This window comes from Saccopteryx leptura, chromosome 3, assembly GCF_036850995.1.
Source record: "Saccopteryx leptura isolate mSacLep1 chromosome 3, mSacLep1_pri_phased_curated, whole genome shotgun sequence".
NCBI classification, from domain to species: Eukaryota; Metazoa; Chordata; class Mammalia; order Chiroptera; family Emballonuridae; genus Saccopteryx; species Saccopteryx leptura.
Window position 1 is genome coordinate 94,868,106 of NC_089505.1, and position 19,095 is coordinate 94,887,200.

At 49.5% G+C, this 19,095-nt stretch overlaps 1 protein-coding gene across 4 annotated transcripts in view; it reads right to left on the reverse strand.

Moving 5' to 3' along the window:
• Window positions 1-7,707: 7,707 nt before the first annotated feature.
• PADI2 (peptidyl arginine deiminase 2) overlaps window positions 7,708-19,095 on the reverse strand; it is a 77,665-nt gene continuing 66,277 nt past the window's right edge. For all 4 annotated transcript variants that reach the window (XM_066375207.1, XM_066375208.1, XM_066375209.1 and 1 more), the window contains 5 exons: window positions 18,658-18,802; window positions 17,232-17,325; window positions 14,057-14,142; window positions 12,126-12,254; window positions 7,708-11,142 (listed from right to left, as the gene is read on the reverse strand). In XM_066375207.1, the coding sequence (XP_066231304.1) occupies window positions 10,909-11,142; window positions 12,126-12,254; window positions 14,057-14,142; window positions 17,232-17,325; window positions 18,658-18,802 (688 nt within the window). In that variant the 3' untranslated portion in view covers window positions 7,708-10,908. The remainder of the gene's footprint in view (window positions 11,143-12,125; window positions 12,255-14,056; window positions 14,143-17,231; window positions 17,326-18,657; window positions 18,803-19,095) is intronic.

Sequence of the window (19,095 nt, forward strand, 5' to 3'; positions counted from 1 at the left end):
TGGGACTTGCCTCACAGTAGCTATGCATTGATGCTGGTTGGTTGAATGAAGGAATACATAAAAACAGAGGAGGCCTGACCTATGGTGGCACAGTGGATAAAGTGTCGACCTGGAACACCGAGGTTGCCAGTTTTAACCCCAAGCTTGCCCAGTCAAGTCACAAATGGGAATTGATGCTTCCTGCTCCTTCTCCCTTCTCTCTCCGCCCCCTATAAAATGAATAACTAAAATCTTAAAAACAAAAACAAAAAGAACCAGAGGAAGTGCTGTCCCTGTTCCCTGTAGAGGGTGAAAGAGGAGAGTTGGGGTGGGTGGGTGGTTAGGGGAGCCAGGAGCCGGGAGCCTGTGGAGATTCAAGCACCTTTAATATCTGGGTCAAGGTGAGTGCACACAATTTAAGAGGGTAAAAAAACTCAGTCATTAAGACCAATAATATTTTAATGCAATATTAAAATAATAAAAATGCAAAAAATATCCATGATGAATAAAAGATCAAAATTTTAAGTAAAGACCGTGCTCTCCAAGACAAACCGGAGGACTGAGATGATCAAGGGACCTGGGAGCCATCACCCTGGTTCCTTCTTGTCCTGGTGAAGGCACTTGTGGTCACCTTTACTGTTATTGTTCAAGATGCTGGTGACAATAATGATGGGGCTGCTGCTGCTGCTCGTAGCTGTCACCTTTAAAGGACCTAGTGCTTACTAGGCTCTCTGCAGAGCACTTTGGGTACATTTTCAATAATCATTACAAGCCCACAAACAAGGATTTTTGTTCTTCATTTACAGTTGAAGGAACTGAGTCTCAGGAGGGGGGGCAACAACTTCTCACCCTAAGTCACATAGTTAGGGGGTCAGCATCTTCGATTAGGGAGACCGCTGTGCTATGGGCATGCGCCCAAGGTTCATAGGAACACAGTGGTTGCAGTTACTCTGCTCCACCTGAAGAGGGTGCCTTCACCCCACGGAACTGCCAGGGCTCCGCAACTGCCCTTCGCAACCAACCTGCCATTAGAACCCTTTTCCCTCTAAATCCCACCATATAATCAGACTTCTCAAAATATCCTCTCTGAGTGGGATGGGGACAATCATATGCTACAGGCTTCTCCAATTTCATGAGCAGACACTATGGAACTCCCGGAGCAAAAGTCACGAGCCACCCCTTCCAGGTGGGGATGCGTTTCACACAGCTGAAGTCAGCTCAGCTGCTGGGGCTTAGCAAGTGGCCCAATGCCTTCTGGGGACTGTCACGTTGCTGGGCCCTATAGACACACACACACACACACACCCCCGCTCACCCACCCTGCTAACCTCTGCGTCACTCCCATCTGCTTGCCACATCGCCTGTGGTTAACTCCCAAACTGGTAGTTAATTTGGTCCTCTGGATGGGCGTGGGTGTGTACTTTATAAACACAGTAAACTCCCTTCCCAGCTGAATCTGAATTTTGTGCACCCCTTTCTGTCAAAGACAGAACCACGGACTGCAATGCAGAAAAGGGAGGGTGATCAATATTCATCTGTGGTGGTGACATAGTAGCTCACAGGCGACAAAACTAGCCAGAGGGATGCAGAACGTTAATAGCAAGTCAGCCTTTTAGAGAGGCAGGGAGATGGAGTGGTTAGGTGTGTAGGCCTTTGAGAGTTTAAATTGTCTTATATAAATTCAAGTCATTTACTGTGTGACCTTGAGCAAGTTACTTAACCTCTCTGTGCATTAGTTTCCTATTGTGTAAAGTGGGGAAAGAGAATCATAGTCACCTTACAGGACGGAGGAATAAATGAATTAGTATCTGTAAGGAGCTATCAATCTTGAACTGGTGGTAGAAAGCCCAGCGGGGGGAAGAAAAGAGGTTAAAGAGAAATGTTGTGTTATTAGGGGGAAGAGATTATGCTAATCAGGATGGGGAGACTTCAGCATAAATAAGATGCCAAGGGTTTTAGGCAGCTTTAAACAATTATTTAAAAATACATATGTAATTAAATTTTCACTATGTCAAAATTTCAAGCAACATAGATAACTTTTAAATCCTCTCAGTCATACTTCCTTTCCCAGAAATGATCATTATTGTCAGTTTCAAGGGATTTCTTCCATATCTTTTTCTTTACTTGATGCTCTTCTTTTAAAAAAAATACCAACATTAAATGTTCTGTCTTAGAGCTCTTCCCTTGTCGGTAAACACAGACCTATTTCATTTTATGTGCTGCAGAATATTTAAATGAAGGGATGTACCATGGTTTGAACATTTCTCAGGTAGTTCTTAAAAATGTTTTTCCCATTGGCTTAATAGCAATACAGAAATATATGTGACTGTCTTTTTTCTAAAATACAGAATTGGTTGCCTGAAATACAGGATTGGTCAACTGACCTGTGGTAGTGCAGTGGATAAAGCGTTGAATTGGAACGCTGAGGTCACTGGGTTGAAAGCCCAGGCTTGCCCGGTCAAGGCACATATGAGAAGCAACTAGTACAAGTTGATGGTTCCCACTCCTCCACACCCCTTCTCTCTCTCTCTCTCTCTCTCTCTCTCTCTCTCTCTCTCTCTTTCTCTCTCCTCTCTATAAAATCAGTATATAAAATCTTAAAAAAAGATAATAAAATATAGGATTGGTCATGTGACTGCAGCTGCTCCAATCCTTTCAGGGGTTCCTATTGCTCAAAGCCCTGTCTTGTGTTTCCAGTGTGACTTCAGTCTAGATCTTAGCCACTCTATGATCACCATTTCCCAAACATGTCACACACACCCTTTTGTATTTGTACTCAGCGTGGCAGCACTTTCTCCTTTCTCTTCCTTGTCATTTGTCCCTACAGTCATTCAACAGTCACTCATCCTAGCCCAAAGGAATCCTCTCTCCTAGCTGGAAATAATTGTGTGCGCATGCATGCGTGTGTGTGTATGCGAATCCACAGCTTTTTGTACTTCACTCATCTCCATTCAGCCAAGATTTATCAAGTGCCTACTTGCTGTCGCCTATCTGCCTCCCCGACTCAGCTATCAGTTCCTCGGGGGCTGAGATCATGTCTCATTCCAGAGAGAACAGGCATCCTGGTTTGCCCAGCCCTGTTCTGATTTTCACGTGTTATCCTGCTGGAATTATTTCACTGGTGTTTAGATGAAAAATGATATGATCTCTCTAGTTTTACCTACAATAGATGCTTATAGTAAATTATTAATGAAAGAAAAACAATGAATGGGTAAATGAATATTATTTGATTTTATTATATTTCATGATTTAGAGATGCCATCTTACTTGGAGCTAAAACTTTGAGAGCACATGCTGGGCTATGTAGAGGTCATTTCTCTCTGGGCTCTGCAGCCTTTGAGGGGTTTATAGGAACCCTATAATCTTCAGGCAGTTTGCTTACAGGTAGCGGGGTTTTTCTTATTGTAAGATTCTAATAGGATACCTAGTATGTTAAAAAAGTGACTGGTACAAAGGCAACATTTATGAATAAAAGAATGATGTCACTGAACTTGGGTTAGGAAGTTATTCCTAAGATGAGGCCATCAAGAGCAGGGATTCAGCCAGTGGGTTTGAGAGTCAGACCAACTGAGTGTGAATCCTGTACTTCCTGCTGTGTAACCTTGAGCAAGTCACTGCCTCACTGAGCCTCAGTTTCCTCATCTGTAATGTGGGAATAATAAGCCCACAGCTTTGTTGTGAAAATTAGATGAGATAATGAATGTGAAATAGTGGGCTGAACCATGCGGTCTATTTAGCCATTTTGACCTTCAAAGCATTTCATATAGTTAAACCTGGCAGGTGCCTGGCATGTAGTTCATGTTTAAAAAATGGTGGCTAGCCCTGGCCAGAGGGCTCGGTTGGTTAGTGTCATCCCCATGCACAGAGGCTGTGTTCATTCCACAGGCAGGGCACATACAGGAACAGGTCAATTTTTCTGTCTGTCTGTCTGTCTCTCAAATCAATAAAAATTTATTTACTTTTAAGTTTTATTTTTTGTGTGAGGGAGAGAGACAAAGACAGAGACAGACAAGAAGGGAGAGAGATGAAAAGCATTAACTCGTAGTTGTGTCACTTTAGTTGTTCATTGATTGTTTCTCATGTGTGCCTTGACTGGGGGCTCCAGGCAAGTCAGTGACACCTTGCTTAAGCCAGTGACTTTGGGCTTCAGGCCAGCGACCTTTGGGCTCAAGCCAGCAACCATGGGGTCATATCGATATCCCATGCTCAAGCTGGCAACCCTCCACTCAAGCTGGTGAGCCTGTGCTCAAGCCTGTGACCTTGGGGTTTAATTAATTAATTTCAGAGACAGAGGGAGAGTCAGAGAGAGGGATAGATAGGACAGACAGACAGGAACGGAAAGAGATGAGAAGCATCAATCATCAGTTTTTCGTTGCAACACCTTAGTTGTTCATTGATTGCTTTCTCATACGTGCCTTGACCGTGGGCCTTCAGCAGACCGAGTAACCCCTTGCTCGGGACCTTGGGTCCAAGCTGGTGAGCTTTTTGCTCACACCAGATGAGCCCGTGCTCAAGCTGGCGACCTCGGGGTCTTGAACCTGGGTCCTTCTGCATCCCAGTCCAACACTCTATCCACTGCGCCACCACCTGGTCAGGCATGACCTTGGGGTTTAGAACCTGGGTCCTCAGCATCCCAGGTTGATGTTCTATCCACTGTGTCACCAGTGGTCAGGCTAAAATCAATAAATAAAATTAAAAAAATAGAATAAAAAATGGTGGGTATTATTAGCTCACATCTGCTTCTATTGCCTGGCTGAACTGACACTTCATTCTTTCATTCAAAACATATATGCTGAGCACCAACGATTTGCCATCAGAAAGAAAACAAAATATTCCTCCTAAGGGTTGAACGTATCTCTTCACCACATCTGCATCTCAGTAGCATGTGAGTAGGGCCTGTCGGGGACTGTTCTTCGAGAGTCATCTTGGGGTGTGCCCATGGCTGTGGTCAAGCAGAGCCTGAGGGGCTGAGGCAAGGCAGGCCGGGCCTGGACCTGGCAGTTGGCTCTGTGACCAGCTAGAGAAGACCAGCCCTGTGCTTTCTCAGAGGCCAGGGCTGACAAGGAGCCCAGCTGGCCAGGGGGTGGCTTCTCCGCCGCCAGGCTGCAGACAAGGCTGCAGAGCTGAGTTTTCTGCCTGAGCCTGCCCTTTTTCTGGTTGTCCAGCTGGTAAAGGGATTACTCAAGCTGTCATCTGCTGTCACTCACTATATTTAGTTATAAATAACATTGTCATCAGCCCCCTAATGCCACTTGGGTGAGGATCCTGGATAAGTCCCGCGGGGGAGGCAGAATTCATCTCTGGTTGCTCTTTTGTTGGGGGAAGTGGGCAGAACGCCCCTTCCACAGGCCTTTGGCTATGCCGTAGTGTGGCTCAGATAGGAATGAAGGGACTGGGAGAAGGAGGGCTCAACTCCCCTCACCTGGGACCCCAAGGCAACATCTTACATTAACATGCAAATTAAATTGTGACCCAGGGACTGGGGAAGGGAAGGAGGCTAGAGGTGGTGAAGGAGTGATGTTTTCCTTTTCTGTGGGGTGGGTGGGGTTCCTATTTTGACCTGGCCAAAGTCACTGCCTTCGCTGAGAAGGAAGCCAGACCTGGTAACATAGTCGCAGCCATGGTTGGCGCAAGAGGAGAGGACCTCCTGGGGAGGCAAGGCTTTGCCGACCAGTGCAGAGAGGACCCGCGTTTATTTCATACATCTCTTCTTGGCTTTATAGTGATAAACATTTGTAAGTCATTGCGGTCAGACTAGCTGGACTCTGGAGATTTAAGAAACGTGCCTATTTCTACAATTGGGGCACAGGCTGGCAAAGGCTTCCAGAACTATGCCTTCCAATACAGTAGCCACGTGTAGCTACGGAGCACTTAAAATCTGAAGAGTCTGGCCCTGGCCGGTTGGCTCAGTAGTAGAGCGTTGGCCTGGCGTGCAGGAGTCCCGGGTTCGATTCCCGGCCAGGGCACACAGGAGAAGCACCCATCTGCTTCTCCACCCCTCCCCCTCTCCTTCCTCTCTGTCTCTCTCTCCCCCTCCCGCAGCGAGGCTCCATTGGAGCAAGGATGGCCCGGGCGCTGGGGATGGCTCCTTGGTCTCTGCCCCAGGCACTGGAGTGGCTCTGGTCGTGACAGAGCGACGCCCCAGAGGGGCAGAGCGTCACCCCCTGGTGGGCGTATCGGGCGCATGCGGGAATCTGTCTGACTGTCTCTCCCCGTTTCCAGCTTTGGAGAAATACAAAAATAAAAAATAAAAAAAATCTGAAGAGTCTGATTGGAGATGTGATATTAATATAAGTATAAAATATGCATCAACTTTCAAAGACTTACTACCAAAAAAGAATGTAAAATACTTCATCCATCATTAAAATGTTTTATTACGTGTTTATATATCCAATAATGTGGATATATTGGTTTAAACAAAACATACTATTAAAATTAACTTCACCAGTTTTTTACTTTTAAAAATGTGGCTACTAGGACATTTAAAATGACCTATGTGGCTTGCATTTCATTTCTCTTGGGAAGTCCTATTGTAGAAGTCTCTGGGTGACTTACACCTATCCTGAGGTGAGTGAGGATGGATTTAACACACCAGCACCCCATGGGAGTCTCACAACTAGGTGAGTCAGGAAACCTCATTGAAGGTTGGCCGTGCTGTAGCTTGGGCCATACTAATTGGGTATAAAAGAGAAGAGTGTCCTGGCTAGGTAGCTCAGTTGGTTAGAGCATTGTCCCAATGCACCAAGGTTGTGGGTTCGATCCCCGGTCAGCCCATATACAAGAATCAAATCAGCCTGACCAGGCGGTGGCACAGTGGATAGAGCGTTGGACTGGGATGCAGAGGACCCAGGTTCGAGACCCCGAGGTTGCCAGTTTGAGCGCAGGCTCATCTGGTTTGAGCAAAGAGCCCACCAGCTTGAACCCAAGGTCGCTGGCTCCAGCAAGGGGTCACTCGGTCTGCTGAAGGCCCGCGGTCAAGGCACATGTGGGAGGGCAATCAATGAACAACTAAGGTGTTGCAACGTGCAATGAAAAACTAATGATTGATGCTTCTCATCTCTCTCCGTTCCTGTCTGTCTGTCCGTCTGTCCCTGTCTATCCCTCTCTCTCTCTGAAAAAAAAAAAAAAGAATCAAATCAATAAATGCATAAATAAGTGGAACAACAAATCAACATTTCTCTTTCTCCCTTCCCTTCTCTCAAAAATCAATTAATCAATCAATGAAAATATTTTTAAAAACAGAGAAGAGTGGCCTCAGAGGCCTGGACCCATAAGTTATGTCTGGGATTAAGAGAACTTGTAATTTTTGTATTGTAGTGGTCCCTTAAAATGACGCACCTAAACATCACTCCAGAAGCCCAAGATGGGACTACGGGGTAAGAAACCCCCAGGTGCATCCCAAAGAGCTTGGAAGTCAGTTCTAGTCTCAGCAAGCAACTAGGTGGCTGTATTTTAGGGCCTCAGGAGTCTGTTCACAAAGACCGTTAGACCATGGCTACGCTGTATGGATTTTTATACCATGGGTCAAATTGCAGATACCTATGTGTAACAATTCCGTTATGAGAATATGGCATTACCCAGAGCAGTGGACACTGCTGGTGCTCTGCCCAGATCCTTTCCTGGTTCTGTGAGCTCAGCCCCAGCTCCTGTGATTTTGCTGATAACTACAGCTGTGATCCTCTTGAGATGATTACCCGTGGGTTACCAGTGCCCCTGTGCCCATCCACAGAGCCAGAGTTCTCCCAGCCAGTGATTGACTGGTGCAGGTGTACAGAACTCTGCCTGCAGATGTACCCGCAGCGGCCACATAGACTCCAGAGCTCTCCAGTGAGCAGGCCGCGGCTGCACCTGAAACCACCCTCTTGTTCGGCTTTTTCTCTTTTTCCGCACTGCTCCCTCCACTCCCTTATTGGTTTCTCCAACAGGCACTTCCTTAATAAATCACTAGTTCTTAAATGGTGTGCTTCTGGGTGGGGTACTGGTCTTGACCCTGGGTGCTGGCCATGTCATACACATGCACCGAGTGTGTGGGGGATGCCAGACCCGCGAGATAGCCTTGTGGAGGGCACTGACCCTGTGCCCAGAAGAGCAGGGGCTCCAGGATCAGCAGAGGGCTCTCGTGTGGTCTCCATCACCCCAGGCCCTGTCCATGAAGCAGCAATGAATATCACACAAACAGCCACATGATTACCCTTCTGACCATTTATTTTACTGCTGTTTAATCAGGCTCTCCCCCAACATCTTTTGATCTACATCATGACCTCTTATCCAGAAAGTTGAAACTGTGCCATCTTCACGACAGACACCTCTGCCCTGTTACATACAGTATTTCACAATAAAGACTGAAACGGGAACTTCGCTGAGTTTTGCAATACAGAAGTGTATTCTAGGCCTCCATGTATAGGAAGTGGTGAGGAAGAGTAATGAGTCTATGGGGCTGGGGGAGAAGGGGTGTCTACACCAAGGGTAATCACACAGGTGGGCAAGCAAGATGGGAACAGGTGTCTGACTCTGAAGGGCTCCACAATCATCAGGGATTACTTACTTAATGATGGGGAGAGCTGTAGAAAAATTGATCAACACACACTGTCTCCACGTGGGAGGCACTTACTTCCCCTTAAGATAGACTAGAAAAAAATGCAAGCAAGGCCGAAACCCACATTAACCAAACACACACACTACACACTCTAAGTCTCCAGAAAAACATCCCTAAATAGGCACTTGTGTCCAGCTCTAGGGTTGGAGGGAAGATCTGGTGCTTTGTCACCCAAAGGCAGGGGCACAACAGCCTCTGAAAGCTCTGGGGCTTTCAGACCATCTGTTGGGTGGTCCTGACCCAGCTGGACAGGAAGGAGGTCTGTTTAATGCAGACCCCCTGACTCCCATTTCACAGAGACAGTGCCTTGCGGGAGTCTCTATGCCCAGTGCATTTTCTGAATATAGCAGCCTGGCGTTTCTAAAGAGCACATCACTGAAAGGGCAAATGCCGGCTATTTGAATATTGGCGTGGCATGTTGGGAACTGACCAGATCCTTGAGGCAGGGACCGTGTCCAGCTGGCTACTAACCACTCTATCCTCAGAACCCAGTACTGTGCCTGGCACTTAGTAGGCACACAAAGAAATGTTGACTGAATGACTGAACAAAATAATCCAGGAAGAAAATTCCTTTCTCCCAAGAATACAAATGTTTAATCTTTTCATTGGGTATAAATCAGTTCATTTTAACCCTCAATGTGGAATTATAATTCATTTACTCTCCTGATATCAGCCGGCCCTAAAGAAACTTTTTTTTTATTTGAAGCTGAGTCTTTTTAGTTAGGGCCCGATAATTAATCTGATTATGTCCAAAGGAGAGGGTCTTTAGGAGATGCACTGGTGAAGTTTAATGGGGTAATCAATCCATCCCCAGGGCAGCAGCTGGCCCAGAACTGGCGGTTCTGGCTGAAGGCTAGGGGGCCCTATGTGTTGGGTCTGAAGTCTGGGGAGGAGGGGGAGTTCTTTGATTATATTCTGGGGGAAAGTCTGAATGATGAAGAAGTCCTGGTCTAGCTGCCCGAAGGGCTGGTATCAGGAATAGGAAGCAGGGGCATTCTGAGAGGAGGGAGGTCAGGTACTGGCCCTGGAATTGAGACCCAAGCAAGAGAAGATGGGGTATGGCCGACCCTAGGGCCACTTTACACACTGAACTCTCAGGCCACAGGGATGCTGGTCTGGGGAGAAACCTTCGAGCCACTGGAAGGGCCTGTGTGCATGAGAAAAGATGAGGCATAAGGAGCATCTCGAATATGGGGGAAGGCTGCTCTGATATAATCTGCTTCCAGGGAAGGTTCTAAGCTATATTATTGGGCCCTCAGGGAATGGGGAGGCTAGCCAGTGGGGTCTACACTGCAGAGAGAAAGTCACGGGGGCTTTGGGAGAGACTGGTGAGGAATGAATAATTGGGGCTGCCACCTGGGAGCCCGAGAAAGGTGAATTTGAAATGACGATGGCAGTTCAAGGTACACTGGGGTCGCAGGGGCCCTTTCCCCGCGATCTGCCTTGACCTTCAGGGCACGGCTACCAGGAGAACTGGTGGGCCCATGACCTCCTTCCTTCAGCTTCATTTAGTTTTGGACGAGATTAAGGCATCTATGGGGAATGATTTGGGTTTATAAGGCTGTTTTATTTTTCATGTCAAGAGCTGTCCCAATACTGGCCAAATACCCAGCTATTTTCCAGGAAGGACAGAGCTGAGGCTCACTAGGGGTGACTTCAGTGGACACTGAGGGCCTGCTGAGGGAGGGCAAGGCACAGCTCTCCTAAGTCCCTCCCAATTCCTGAAGGTCTCCTGGTGGGTCCCGGCAGGCAGGGGAAGCTCTGGGGGAGGACTCAGGAAAGGAGGGAGGTGCCCAGGCCCCTGTCATGTAAGCCAGTAGTTGGATTTTCTCTTTTTTGTAATATAAGTGCCTGGCTGAAGCTTTCAGTGCTGAGGCATCCACTTCAAAGATGGCGATCTCAAGTAATCTCATTGCCAGCCACACACCTGACCCTTCCTCTCAGGCTCCTTTGTTTCAGAGATCTTGGTTGATTTTGATAACTGACATTTGGGCAGCTTGTTTTTCCTCTTCCGTGCTTTAAAATTCCACTCATGTTTTAAATTTGCCAATAAAGAGTGAGCCAGAGGAGACTAGGCCCCCACCCTCAACCCCAATAAAAGCAGAACCCCCAGGCCCGTGGGCTTTCTCTCTCTACGCACAACCTCGCTGTGTGGCCCCAGGTGTGCCGTGTAATTTCCGGGTCCTGTAAGTAATAAATCTTTTTTTTTTCCTCAAAGTTTCTTGGTAGTTATCATTGAAGGGCTTCTTGCAATCATCAGAACCACAGGGCCGGTCCAGCAATAACATTGGTTGTTGATAGGCAGAGACCGGCACACGACCGCCCCCTGCTGGTCAGGGCACCATGTGCCACCATTTGAAGGTGAAGGGCTTCCTGCGGACATTGGTGCCACAGTGGACTTCTCCCAGAAACTTGTGGTAAGCAGAAATGTCGTCGATGAAGGTGCAGCAGAGGCCCAGGGGCTCCAGCAAGGAGCGCACGTGCGTCTCCAGACAGCATACCTCCTCCACGTGGGGCCCGAACGGCTTGGGGATGCCCAGGTCCTTGTCGAGCACAATCATGTTCACCTGTGATGGAGCGCAGTGCAGCAGCTCGTTTAAATGAACACCTACGATGCACCTGGCCCTGTTCTAAGCTTGTTGGACCCTCCCAACAACTCTATGAAGTAGGTATTCTGATTTGTTCCCACTTTACAGATGAGAAAACTGAGGCACAGAGGGGACTAAGCAATCATACATGGCAGAGCTGAAGTCGAAAAGCAGGCAAACTTCTGTATGTATATGCATGTATATGCCTGTGCACATGGCTATATATATCCACACATCAGCATGTGCACACATGTGTATTTGCATGAACATGCACATATGTGTGTATGTGTGTGTGTATCTAGGTATGTGTGTTCTAACCTCTTTCTATCTCATAGAAGACTCTCTATGATAACAAGAATCCCCTGGTCTATTCCCTATCTATAAGGGCCTCTTTTTCTGAGAGAGAGAAAGAGAGGAGAGAGATGAGAAGCATAGTTGTTCATTCATTGCTTTCTCATATGTGCCTTGACTGGGAGGCTCCAGCTAAGCCAGTGACCCCTTGCTCAAGCCAGTGACCTTGGGTTTTAAGCCAGCAACCATGGGATCATGTCGATGATCCCATGCTCAAGCTGACAACCGTGTGCTCAAGCTGGCAAGTCTGCCCTTGACTGGCGACTTGGGGTTTCAAACCTGAGACCTCAGTGTCCCGGGTCCATGGGCTATCCACTGCGCCACTGCCAGTCAGGCCATATGGGTCTTTCTAACTTACACAGCCCTTCTCTATCAGTTTAAGGTAAAGGATTCCCCAGAAGCCTGGAGAGGCAGCTAAGACAAGCATATATCCCCTCAGAGGGAATGAGACCCAGAGAAGGCAGTGCCTGGGGTGGGCGGGTGAGGCCACACAGCAGTTCAGCCAGGACTGGGACCTGGGCCTCCCAACTGGACAGCCTCAGCCCAGGGGTCCTCCTGGATCTGGCTACCCTGATTGGCCCGGATGGGGTTTGGGGTCCTGTGCGCCTCACCATATTTGGGAAGTAGGCTATGGCTTGGCGGTTCTCGTCCATCTTGAACAGAGCGGGCAGATCGATGATGTCTTGCTCCCTCAGCCCCAGCTCCTTCTTCAGGATGTCACGGTTCCAGTCCAGGCAGCGCTGTGGTGGGAGGAGAGGAGGAGGGCCGGTAAGTGGGAGGACAGCCCTGCCACCCTTGTCAACTCCACTCCTGTCTGCTGCATCAGAGCCAGGGCCCCGGCCTTCCAGGTAGCCTTAGAGTGTGAACCCAGCCCCCTGTCTGCTCCAGTGCCCCTTATCAGGGCTCAGCAACAATAATAGAGAGAACGAGAGCGATCACAGCAGCAATACTAGTGAGTGCTCAGAAAGTGAACCGGACCCAGTACTAAGTGCTTGCTATGCAGCATCTCACTGACTCTTCAGACCACCCCATGAGGTGAGAATAAGGGTGACCATGTTTTTGATTAACAATAATAAGAGCTAACATGTACAAGTGTCCTAAGTGCATTATCCTAAGTGCTTTACATGCATTACCTATTTAAGCTCAAACCCATGAGGTAGACACTATTATTATCCCTTATTAGAGATGAGGGGACTGAAGACAGGAAGTTCTTAGTGAGGTGCCCAAGGGCCTCCTGCTAAAGGGGGGGAGGGGCATGATTTGACCTCAGATCTATCTACCTGATGCCAAAAAATGACCAGAGAGTGGATATTAAAGTCAACTTTTAAACAGCCACTGAGGGGTTTTGTGAATTTCACTTCTCCAGCATCCACTCCACCCCTTCCCCTGCAATGTTGGGTCGGATCGACCACACCCTCACTTTCTGGTGAGAGCTACTTAGTGAATGCTTGATCCTACCTCCTTGCCCCAGCAATTGGCTCAGGGATAGGCCGCAAATCAAGGTTAAGGCAATCAGGATATGGTAACTGGCTCAGGTTAGCACCATCAGTGAAGTACAAGGCTTTTGTTTAATTGTTGGGGGCATAGAAGGTCCCCCTTTATGGATGGTGTGCCAGGTGGATGTGAGAACTATTGCAGCTATGTTCCTACCCACGAGGGCCCCTGCAGACCCAAGACATGCAGAGAAATGGAGCCGGAGCCCTGATCAACCTGTGCCTGAAATCCACACCACTGCTGAACTTCCCATGCGTTTTTGTTTAAATCAGTTTGAGTTTTCTGTTTTCTTTTTTTTTTTTTTAAACTTGGTACTTGTGGAGGAGACACTGTTCCATGATGTGACCACTGCTGGACACATGGCTGGACCAGGGCCAGAATGAAGATCGCTTACTGCAGACCCCCGTAGAGTAACGGGGGTTCATTTTGACATAAATCAGCAGCCCTCCCCTGCCTCCCATTATATGCTGGTTCCTGGAACAGGCCATTATAGCATACCTGGTAGTATTCACGTACTAGTACCCATACCCGTGACTATTCCCCCTTCCCCCAGGAATCCATTTCATCTTGAAAAATTCAGGGCATGTATTCATATATGCATTTTTCTGGAGAGCAGGTCTGTGGCATTCACCATATTTTAAAGGGGTTTGTCTCCTCCAGGTGTTATGGGCTCTAGCCTTACACAGCCCTGGGCTCTTCAGCACTGCCTTGAATGCCTACCTTCCGAGGTCCTCTATCTGCCACTAGCCTCTGCCACCCTGTGGACCCTGACTTTGTCACCCTTTAGCACCCAGCTTTAGCACAGGAGTAAAGCGGGGAGGCTGAACCCAATGTTCACTGAAGCCCCTCCCGCTGTCATGCACCCTGAATCCTTGGCCATTCCCTCTGGATGTGTATTAGCGTGAACATGCATGTATGTGTGTGTATGTGTGCATGTATCTATGTGTGTGTGAGGATGAGAAAGGTGACATCGGGCACAGCTCATCTGCCCTGGGGGCCCTCAGCCCCAGCACCCCCACCAGCAGCTGGGCCCCCGCCCCGCCCTCACCTGGAAGTACTGGTTCTCCTGCACGAGGCTCTCATTGGACAGAATCTTGTTGATGGTGATTCGCTTGTTGCTCATCCCACCCAAGCCTGTGGGGGTCAGAGGACAGGGGGCAGTTTGGCGTTAGTTATGCCAGTTTCTGGGCTGTTAGAATGAGGGAGAGGGGGCTGGGAACAGGCTGGGGCACGGGAAGGCAGTCCCAGGGGAAATGAGGTCCCTCTGCCCGGGGAAGGCAGCACGCACGCCTTTCCCCAGGGTTGGCCACATCGCCGGGGCCAGGGAAGGGGTGGTGGCCGCCTTGCTCTCTCTCTGGCCAGAGGGTGGGGTGGCACAATTAGCCACCTGATTCTTCAACCTGGAGGCTTCTTCTTTTTTATTTATTTATTCATTTTAGAGAAAGAGAGAAGGGGGGGAGGAGCAGGAAGCATCAACTCCCATATGTGCCCTGATTGGGCAAGCCCAGGGTTTTGAACCAGCGACCTCAGTGTTCCAGGTTGACGCTTATCCACTGTCTCACCACAGGTCAGGCCTGGAGGCTGCTTCTAAGGACAAGCAGCCCTAAGGGTGAATAAGGCAGAAGCAGGAATCCAGTCCGGTCTCAGGCTTGTTCCCTGCTCTGGCCGGTGCCTGCACGTGCCTCCTGTTCCATCCACCATGACGGCCCACGTGGTTTCTGCCCTGACGAGGACTGCCTAATGCTCACTGAGCACCTGCGATGTGGCAGGCACTCTTCCAGAGGTTTTACGTGGACTGACTCAGTAATCTTCCACACATTTCTAGGTAGCTGCTAGAATTAAAGATGAGAAAACTGAGGCACAGAGAAGGTACATGACTTGTCCAAGGTCTTAAAGCTAGTGGCATATCCTGCTCTGGGAAGAGTCTCTGGTCCATTGTACTTCCCGGTCTTGTAGCTTGTCCGTGAGAGAGATCAGGGCTCTCAACCTAGACCAGTGGTCGGCAAACCACGGCTCGCGAGCCACATGCGACTCTTTGGCCTCTTGAGTGTGGACACAAAGGCCAGCTTAGGAGTACCCTAATTAAGTTAATAACAGTGTACCTACCTGTTAGTTTAGGTTTAAAAAATGTGGCTCTCAAAAAATATTTCAATCGTTGTACTGTTGATATTTGGCTCTGTTGACTAATGAGTTTGCCGACCACTGACGTAGACTGTGCTGTCTCATCACCACTGGGACTTATCTGTACAAAGATAATGGTTCCTAGATCCTATGGGTAGCTATGGAGGTATGTTTAACATAGAAAGAAGCCTCCAGAAAGTCAAGACTTATGTCTGTCAATCCAAGAAAAAAAATAATTCCTATCAGTGAAGAATCAAAAAAGGATGGTGGTTTTAAACTGGTCTTGGCTGTCCTAGACAGCAGTCACTATCAGGATACTGCCTTTGGGTGTGGAAGGCTGTACTGTGGGACAGTATCAACCAGCCTTAGGGACAGCAGACTGTGCGAAGGAGACAGACTGGGGAAACCAACCTGAAAGTGACAAAAAGTAATTTAAGAAAAACATAAGGAGCTGTCATGGCCTGTCTCACCTGACTCCCTCTCTCCGCCTGATCAGTTCTCTCCCCATGATTAATTTAAATGCAAACTTCATCCCCGTCCATGTCTGTCCCAGTTACGTGGCCGTCTCAATTTACGCGGGTTATTTCTCACGCTGGGACTGACAGTGACGGTGTCTGGTTATAGATCAGGCCCGCTGACTCCCACATTTCTTCCTGTCCCTAAAATGCATTAGGTGTATTTCTCTTTCTTCCTTTCTAAAACACAAGCTCCTTGAATGCAGATAGTATAACAGTTTTTTGTTTGTTTGTTTGTTTTTTTTTTGTATTTTTCCGAAGCTGGAAACAGGGAGAGACAGTCAGACAGACTCCTGCACGCGCCCGACCGGGATCCACCCGGCACGCCCACCAGGGGCAACGCTCTGCCCACCAAGGGGTGATGCTCTGCCCCTCCGGGGCGTCGCTCTGCTGCGACCAGAGCCACTCCAGCACCTGGGGCAGAGGCCAAGGAGCCAACCCCAGCGCCTGGGCCATCTTTGCTCCAATGGAGCCTTGGCTGCGGGAGGGGAAGAGAGAGACAGAGAGGAAGGAGGGGGGGGGATGGAGAAGCAAATGGGCGCTTCTCCTATGTGCCCTGGCTGGGAATCGAACCCGGGTCCCCCGCACGCCAGGCCGACGCTCTACCGCTGAGCCAACCGGCCAGGGCCAGTATAACAGTTTTGAACCACTGGACTCTCTTCTGGGTCTGGTACCATTTAAATTATACTCTCGGTCCTGAAGAAGCACGTGGCACTATTCATGATAATAAGGAGCAATGGGCACCCTGGCTGGGTAGCTCCGTTGGTTAGAGCATCATCCTGATAGGCTAAGTTTGTGGGTTTGATCCCCGGTCAGGGCACATACAAGAATCAACCAATGAATGCATAAATAAGCGGAACAACAAATTGATGCTTCTCTCTCTCTGTCATCTCTCTCTCTCTTCCATCTTCTCTGTCTCTCTCTCTCAAATCAATCAATCAATCAATAAAAAATATATATATTTTTTGTATTTTTCCGAAGCTGGAGATGGGGAGAGACAGTCAGACAGACTCCTGCATGCGCCCAACCGGGATCCACCCGGCATGCCCACCAGGGGCGACGCTCTGCCCACCAGGGGTGATGCTCTGCCCCTCCGAGGCGTCGCTGTCGCAACCAGAGCCACTCTAGCGCCTGGGGCAGAGGTCAAGGAGCCATCCCCAGCGCCCGGGCCATCTTTGCTCCAATGGAGCCTCGCTGTGGGAGGGGAAGAGAGAGACAGAGAGGAAGGAGAGGGGGAGGGGTGGAGAAGCAGATGGGCGCTTCTCCTGTGTGCCCTGGCCAGGAATCGAACCCGGGACCCCTGCACGCCAGGCCGATGCTCTACCACTGAGCCAACCGGCCAGGGCTAAAAAATATATTTTTAAAAAATGAGCAGTGGGCAGCTCCATGGTTCAGCTGCCCACAGAAAGGGTCACAGAAAGGAGGCCAGGGCTGCTTCCTACCACGGTGACAGCCCTGGGGAGGATCAGCCACCTCTAGAGGTGGAACTGGGTGCTCAGGGACACAGCTGTCATCAGTCCCATCCTCCTGAGGCTTTCTCTGGGGGCTCAGCTCCATGCTCCCTGCCAGGGCCCTGTGGACACTCACCTTTAAACATGATGGACTCCCCATGGCCTTCCTTCTGCTTCTCTCGGAAGAGCTTGTAGCAGGCCGAGGTACTGGCCATGAGCATCCGAAATTGCTGCAAGAGGTCATCCAGAAGGACAGTGTCAGCAGAGGGCAAGTGGCCAAGGAGTACGAGGGAGCTCTTGCTCGGAGCACCCAGAGTCCTGTCTGCATGTTTCAAGCCGCCCCGCGCCGAGTGGCAAAGGCTGCCTGGCAGGGTTTTCTCGTTTCAGAAGAATAGTTCCCACCCTTCCTGCTATAGAAATTCCACCTCCAATGCCACTGAGTCAAAGCTTAAGGCAGGGGTCTCCAAACTTTTTACACAGGGGGCCAGTTCACTGTCCCTCAGACCATTGGAGGGCTGCCAAATACAGTGGTCCTCTCACTGACCACCAATGAAAGAGGTGCCCCTTCCAGAAGTGCAGTGGGGGCTGGATAAATGGCCTCAGGGGGCCGCATTGTGGCCTGCGGGCCGTAGTTTGGGGACGCCTGGCTTAAGGAGTCCAAGGTAGCCTTGGATGGAGGGTAAGAGCTTCTTCAAGTTGCCAAGAAGCCAGGCCATGTGCACAAAATCTCCAGGGTAGGAAGTTGCAGCCGTTCCTTTCACTTCAGAAAATGAAAGAACCGCTGTCCAGAGCCCCAGGCCCACACCCCATGCTCTCTAGAACATGATGGCTGTCACAGTAGCCACTAGCGCTGTGTGGTTGGTTATTAGATGTTTGAACTGTGACTTGTCTGAACAGAGATGTGCTGTTAAGAGGAAAATCCATGCCAGATTTTAAAAACTTATAAAAAAAAGAGAGAATGAAAAATCTATCATTAATCACTCTTATATTGGTTACATGTTAAAATGCTAATGTGGATATGTTGGGTTAAAAAAAATTTTTTTTCTCTGTATTTTTCTGAAGCTGGAAACGGGGAGAGACATTCAGACAGACTCCTGCATGCGCCTGACCGGGATCCACCCGGCACGCCCACCAGGGGGCGATGCTCTGCCCCTCCGGGGCGTTGCTCTGTTGCCACCAGAGCCACTCCAGCGCCTGGGGCAGAGGCCAAGGAACCATCCCCAGCGCCCGGGCCATCTTTGCTCCAGTGGAACCTCAGCTGCGGGAGGGGAAGAGAGAGACAGAGAGGAAGGAGAGGGGGAGGGGTGGATGGGCGCTTCTCCTGTGTGCCCTGGCCGGGAATTGAACTCGGGACTTCTGCATGCCAGGCCGACGCTCTACCACTGAGCCAACCGGCCAGGGCCTGTTGGGTTAAAAATTTACCTGCTACAGTGACTACATACAAACCAGCTTCAGCCTACATCCTTCCCCCTCTGCCTCTAGATCTCACCCTCTGCTGACAGGAGCTGGTAGCACATGGATTCTCCACTATCCTATGCACTCCAGAGACAGAGCCAGCTCACCTTTGTGCCTGGGATGGGGACGAAGGTCATGAACTCATCCACATGGCCCACGGTCAGCCAGTCCGAGTAGAGCTCCACGGGTGCCTGAACCTGCTGTGCTTGCAGGAAGTCCCGCACCACCTTGGTCATCCTCCGACCACCGGACCTGCGGCGGGGTTGGGGAGGAGGCAGCTTTTCTGAAGGTCGCCCACCATATGTCTCACCAGAGGACCTGCGCCTCCGGAACCCAGCCTGAACCCAGAGTGGCAGCAGCAGAGAAGTCATGGGAAGCAGTCTGAGCTGCAGACCTGAGAGACTCTGATGCAGGCAGGAAGGTGTTTGAGCGAAAAGGGAAAGAAGGAAGCATTAGTTGCAGCCAGGGCCTGTGCAAAGGGCCTGGAGCCCAGCCTTCTGCTCCTGATAGTGTCAGTGGGTGTAAGGAGGCCAGCTTCTGTTTCA